The following is a 6507-nucleotide window of genomic DNA, read 5'->3' on the forward strand; positions in this document are numbered from 1 at the left end:
GACGAAAAATTCAAGGAAACTTTTGTAAGTAAACTTTTGCTAAGCAAACTGTCCTATTAGGGGGAATTTCTACATTCACCCAGGTGGCGCTTCTCGTGAAACTATACCACGTGACAAAATCGTTTCTGAAAACAGCATCAGCAGTAACATGAAAGTACAGCTTTAACCTTTAAGTATAACATTCGCGCTCTGTTTACAACCATGCGTATGAATAACTCAAAGATACTCAAATCGGAATTGTGTTATTCTTTAGTTTGAAACTAATAAGTGAGGTTATTTTCTGTGTTGTTATAACAAAAGTTTTATCCATTCCACTGGTTATTATTTTTATGCTCTGTAAGTATTTTCAATAATAACTAAAAACTTATAGATTTTTAAAAAACTTGATAATATTCAGAACAGTTAAATATCTTGGATGCTCACATCGACGTAGATGTACAGTTGTATCAAGTTTAACCAAGAAATCCTGACTGTTTTGACTTATTACTGTTCAAATTTACTATTTTATGCAAAAATACAAGTGCTCGATTTCAATTGCACTTTTCACAACTGTTATTTTATTATTTCCGTTTTAGGATTTACGGAATTATTTCCGAGGACATTTAAATTGACGCTAAAGTATAGGTGAGTTTAAACAAAAAAATACTAACAGTAGTAGATATCAGACAATATTTTAATTTTTATAAACAAGTTAGTTGTAAGTAAATAATATTTAAAACATGCGCAGAAATTTTTTTTAAAGTTTTTGATTTGCAATTTTTAAGTTGTTTTTTTATAAGTATTTTAGTTGCTTATTTTAAAAAAATTACTTTTTTTATTGTCTGCTACTTCCAGATCATGAAGTAGCAGCCATTTAAAAAATTTATATATTTTCAATAAACAAAATAAACACTGACCGGCAAAAGTTGCACCTCAAGCGCAAACGCGCGATTGAAATTATTTTTTCGACTGATTCACTTACGTTAAATCATCTCTACACTCTTTTTATTACGCTAAAATGAGTTAAATTGTATACTAGTTCAAAGATAATTTATTAAGGAATAATTTCGACCCGGTATTAAGTCGATTAATTATTCCATTGATTTAAAATCAATTATTTTAATCCAAGAAACCGGTGGTCAATTGTCCTGTATGAATATTCAGAACCACGAAAACTTTTGAAAAATACAATAAGTTGGCCTAATTTTTTTTTACCACATGGTGGCTACAAACTGGGAATGTCGGGAGTTATCAGGGAATTTAATGCAACCGGGAAATATCATGGAAATGTCCTATCTAGAAAATTTCCGCTCCAATAAAATATCTACCATCTCAAAATTTCTACCAATGAAAAAATCTACCATGATATAATTACTACCAGTAAAAAATACTACCAATTTGCATTTATGAATAAACTCTACCGTTTGTAACCCCTACCATCAACTTTAGAATGTATATTTTACAGACAATAAATTTATTTTTAATTATTTGGGAAGATTTAGGAATATGACTGTATTATTTAGGACTAATTAATTAATGAGTAATTAGCATTTGGAATTTTTAAAACTAAAACAATTCATAACTTTCTTCCCAAATGGTTTACTAAATATTAGCTAACGAAAAAAGTCGTGTTAATTATAATTTCTAACATGCGCACTAAACGCTCAAACAATATTGAATAATTACCCATTAACTAATTAGTCCTCAATAATAGAGTCATATTCCTAAATCTCAAATGATTCCCAATTAATTAAAAATAAATTTATTGTCTGTAAAATATACATTCTAAAGTTGATGGTAGGGATTTCAAACCCTAGAGTTTATTCAAAAATGCAGCTTGATATTGTTTTTTTTTTCTGGTAGTGATTATATCATGGTAGATTTTTTCATTGTTAGAGATTTTGAGATGGTAGATATTTTATTGGAGCAGGAATTTTCTAGGTAGGGATGATGCTGCTGACTTGAATTGGGTAGAGTTTTATTTTTGGTAGGGTCACTTATGGCTGAGCCATATATCTGCCCATTTAATAGTATATTATGTGACAAGGAATGAAACAAGACGATTTCAGACTAAGGTGAAGTTGGCTGCCCGAGCCGCAGGCACACCCGCAATTTGAAATGGTGTTTTATCCTGAGTCACACACCATATTTTTCATGATAACGTGCATCGGAACTTCATGTTTCAGTGTCAGCTGGCTTGCAGAGTCCCCGTTTTTCAGATTTTTTTCTTACAAAATTGATTATATAATGATCAATTGAGATTATTCATTCTAACTAAATAAATGATTACAATAATGATTGATAACATGATTTTCACAATTTGATTCGGCAAGAATACTAAAATTTTTTAATTATCATTTAGACATTTCTAGGTGACAATGGTACCTTTGGGACCATCTCCAGTTCATCAATCATTAAATAGCACAACTTCAACGCCAGCATCTGGGACTAAAGGAAATTCTTCCGTGGTAAGAATCATTGTTTTAATTTAAATCCTTCATTTTAAATTTTATTAAACACTAATTTGCATTTCATTTTTATTTATCAGAAACCAAATTATACGTTAAAATACACACTCGCTGGACATACGAAAGCTATATCTTCGGTCAAATTTAGCCCTAATGGAGAATGGCTTGCAAGTTCATGTAAATATTATTAATTTTTTTATTTATTAAGGAGATTGTGAATGACAACGTGCACACAATACTTTCTTTATTTGATTTTTTTTGTTTCTTAAACTAAAGTCGTTCACAACTGGCAGTTAATCTCACCTTAATCTATCGAAAAATCTATGAAATCTTTAAAACTAACCACTGACTGACGACTATTAATAAGACAACAGCTCATCGGCAACTATATATTGATGTTTACTGATAATGACTTTTAACCTGCAAGTAAATCTTTAACTTGTGAAAGTTATAAATAAATTTTTTAACAACGATAACAATTAAAATTTTGAATCGAGTTTTTGCGGCAATACACTAATTCAGTATTCGATTCCTAAAATTTTGCGCTTTCTACAAGTTCTCTCCCTGCTTAAAAAATCCGATAGATTCTTATTGCTGTACGTATAACGCCTATTTTTAACTACACGGAAAGATTAGAACTCCAGTGGTTACTGTTCTGCACCAGACTCAGTACAGTTATAAAAAAAAATGAAAGAAAATTGAGTTAGCACCGGACTGAGTAATGTGCGCACACGACTCAGTCAGGTTCTGAATAGTAACCAGTGGTGCTGCACATGAATGACTCCTGTGCAGCACACGAATGAGTAACTTCTTAAGAATTCTTAGCCGAAGATTTTCGAGCACGCTACTGACTAATGTGTATCACACGAATAGTTATGGTTCTGCACCGTAATCATTCAGGTGCTGCATACGAGTCAGTATGGTCCAAGACGCATCTCGCGTACACAAAATAACATATCTCAGTTTCATCGAAATCGGAGAGGGACACTTGGGATACTTTCCTTGTTAGTGGATTAGGTGTCTTGAATGATAATGTTCTTTCATGATAATTTTCAAAACGATATAAAATCATACATGATCATGTCAGAGTATTCTTCCCTAGATGAAAAAAAATTAGCCCACATATTTCTATGGAGTGGGTTTTGATGAAAAGTCAAAATGGTTAGAAAATTAGCGCCATCTAAGCGGTTTATAAAAAAAAATTGTGTCGTTTTTAAAAAATTCCTCTAAATTACTGATGAAAAAAAAAAAAAAAAATGGTTTTCTTATAATCAGGATAACTTCTTCGAATAATTACTTAAAGATATCTTACTAAATTTCAACTCAATTCTCGAAGCTGATGTGCTTCGTTGCATGAATGCCTAATATATACAAATGTATTTGTTCTTATTAAACAACGACTGCTGCAGTTTCATTAACGTATCTTAAACCACATACACAGATTTATTGTACCCTCATTTCCTTCTTATATATATATTAAAATTTATTACAAATTCTAATATTATTAATTTTTGATGTATATTGCCGATTGGCGTTAGTACTTAAATAAATAAATAAATAAATAAATTATCAGCTGCCGACAAGCTCATAAAGATATGGGGATCTTATGATGGAAAATTCGAAAAAACTATTCAAGGACATAAATTAGGAATTTCCGATGTAGCATGGTCAAGTGACAGTAGGCTATTAGTTTCTGCTTCTGATGATAAAACTCTCAAAATATGGGAGCTTAGCTCGGTAAGTAATTATCCGATAATCATTTTTATCGAAATATGCTAAATAAAATACGCAAGTTATTGTTTATATTATTCATAAAATTTCAGGCTAAATGTTTGAAAACTTTAAAAGGCCACAGTAATTACGTATTCTGTTGTAATTTTAATCCTCAGTCTAATCTCATCGTTTCTGGTTCGGTAAGTGATATTTTTATGCAAATTAAAAAAAAAAATTAACTTTATAAAATCTTATCATTGCCAAATAATTTTTGTAGTTTGATGAAAGTGTCAGAATTTGGGACGTTAGAACAGGAAAATGTTTGAAAACGTTACCAGCGCACTCTGACCCCGTAAGTGCAGTTCATTTCAACAGAGATGGATCCTTAATTGTTTCTAGCAGTTATGATGGATTATGGTAAAATCATTTATAAATTTTAACTGCTCAAATTTATTATTCATAATTTTTATCTTACAATTGTAAAAAATAATTCAATTTATGTGTAGTCGCATATGGGATACTGCGTCTGGACAATGTTTAAAAACTCTAATTGATGATGACAACCCACCAGTATCATTTGTTAAATTTTCTCCAAATGGTAAATATATTTTGGCTGCAACTCTTGATAACACGCTTAAGTTGTGGGACTACAGTAAAGGGAAATGCTTGAAAACTTATACCAGTCATCGTAATGAAAAATACTGCATATTCGCAAATTTTTCTGTCACAGGGGGAAAGGTATTTATAAATTTAAAGAAACTTTTTAGTTGATAATAAAAATATTAATATTATAATATACTATGAGTACGTATTCTTATATTTCAGTGGATCGTTTCTGGTTCAGAAGATCATATGGTATATATTTGGAATTTACAGACTAAGGAAGTTGTTCAAAAACTTCAGGGACATACAGGTATGATGTTTTTAAGTTGATGAATTTTTTATAAGGTAAATGTCCCAATACCAGAACGACGAAGGATAGACGACTTATTTTTATCGTTTAAAAAATATTTAAATATTTATGTTATACTAGCTGCGGGCGTTCGCAGCTAGTATAACATAATGATTATCAAATCGTTCTGGTATTGCGTCTGGTACTGGGATATATTTATGTGTATATTAATTTACGTTATTATTTTTTGTCTCTTGCAGACGTAGTACTATGTACAACATGCCACCCAACGGATAATATTATTGCTTCAGCTGCTTTGGAAAATGATAGAACTATAAAGTTATGGAAAAGTGATACATAGACTATTTAATTTAAGTAAAATATTTTGTGTATAAATTTATATTACTTTATCCTGTAAATCATATTGCTACTGAAAGTGTATTTTATAAAAACATTATTTTTCTTTTCTACATTTTTGTAATCTCGAACATCTCAATAATGGATTTTAAGTCGCAATCAGTAGTTATTTCAATGATTTTAAATAAAAACGGACTGACTTCACAATCAATAAGGAAGAACGTTGATTTAAATATGGGCAAGCACCATATTAATATCTAGATAACTATATTTTGCACGCTTCGAACGCGAAGCAGAGAGTGGTTGCTATATTGTTGACAAAATAAAATCGCAATTCACTCAGCTTAAATCATTTCCATTAATTTTATATTAAACTTATAAAATAAAAATGGCCATTCGGCAACCGAAATAGAAGTAGATTTCTCATTATTTATTCATTAATTTTCAAGTTTCCCGATAAAAATAATTTTAAAATAGTATATTACATACCTAGGCCAGTAAATTTAAGAAAAATCTCAGATCTTAAGAATATTGTCAGAATAACGATGGAAAACGATAGGTCATTTGAAGATAGTCATTCTGACAATATTTTTCTCGCCGTGTATGTCTTTTTTGACACAGTCTAATATCTATACTATATATATAAACATATGGATGCGAGTATAACGTTTAGACTTTGTAAATAACGAATTTTCCTAACATTCAACTAATAATAAAAAGGAATTTTTAAAATTAAAAAAAATCCAAAAGTTCCATCTCAAACACTCATATTATGTTTTGAATAATCAATTCACTCCTATAAATTATCAAAAGATATATTATTCTTGAAATTAAAGAAATATTTTATCTGTTCAATTAACATGAATATTTCTTGATTGTACGATACCAACCATTTTTCTTGACTCAACTCTAAAAAAATACTTCAAATAATAAATAAAACAAAAGAAAAAGATCTGAATACAGTACACAGTAATACTTAAAAAAATCTGTAAAATAAAACAAAAAAAATCGACTCAGTTGCGTTTTTTTTTTTTTTTTTTTTTTTTTTTTTTCATAAAAATTGTCACGCAGATGCTACCGCTCAGTGGCATACAACCC

The 6507-nt window shown here is 29.8% G+C and overlaps 1 protein-coding gene across 3 annotated transcripts; it reads left to right on the forward strand.

Moving 5' to 3' along the window:
* Positions 1–177: 177 nt before the first annotated feature.
* LOC130668829 (protein will die slowly) lies at positions 178–5898 on the forward strand. 3 transcript variants are annotated; one of them, XM_057471311.1, is made up of 10 exons: positions 178–336; positions 576–624; positions 2352–2447; positions 2528–2624; positions 4021–4184; positions 4271–4360; positions 4438–4577; positions 4667–4898; positions 4986–5073; positions 5313–5898. In XM_057471311.1, the coding sequence occupies exons 3-10, from the start codon at positions 2358–2360 to the stop codon at positions 5411–5413; spliced, it is 1002 nt and encodes a 333-aa protein (XP_057327294.1). In that variant the 5' UTR covers positions 178–336; positions 576–624; positions 2352–2357; the 3' UTR covers positions 5414–5898. The 3 variants fall into 3 exon arrangements, with proteins under 3 accessions (XP_057327294.1, XP_057327293.1, XP_057327295.1); XM_057471310.1 differs by having other exon boundaries at positions 2342–2447; positions 5313–5892; XM_057471312.1 differs by lacking the exon at positions 576–624 and having other exon boundaries at positions 2342–2447; positions 5313–5897.
* The last annotated feature ends 609 nt before the right edge of the window (positions 5899–6507 follow it).

This window comes from Microplitis mediator, chromosome 5, assembly GCF_029852145.1.
Source record: "Microplitis mediator isolate UGA2020A chromosome 5, iyMicMedi2.1, whole genome shotgun sequence".
NCBI lineage: Eukaryota > Metazoa > Arthropoda > Insecta > Hymenoptera > Braconidae > Microplitis > Microplitis mediator.

Excerpts from the sequence above, each read along its gene's own strand:
- LOC130668829 (XM_057471311.1), top strand. The coding sequence starts at position 2,358 with ATGGTACCTTTGGGACCATCTCCAGTTCATCAATCATTAAATAGCACA. Across the intron at positions 4,185-4,270 it reads AAATATGGGAGCTTAGCTCG|GCTAAATGTTTGAAAACTTT; the intron begins GTAAGTAATTAT and ends ATAAAATTTCAG. Across the intron at positions 5,074-5,312 it reads AAAACTTCAGGGACATACAG|ACGTAGTACTATGTACAACA; the intron begins GTATGATGTTTT and ends TGTCTCTTGCAG.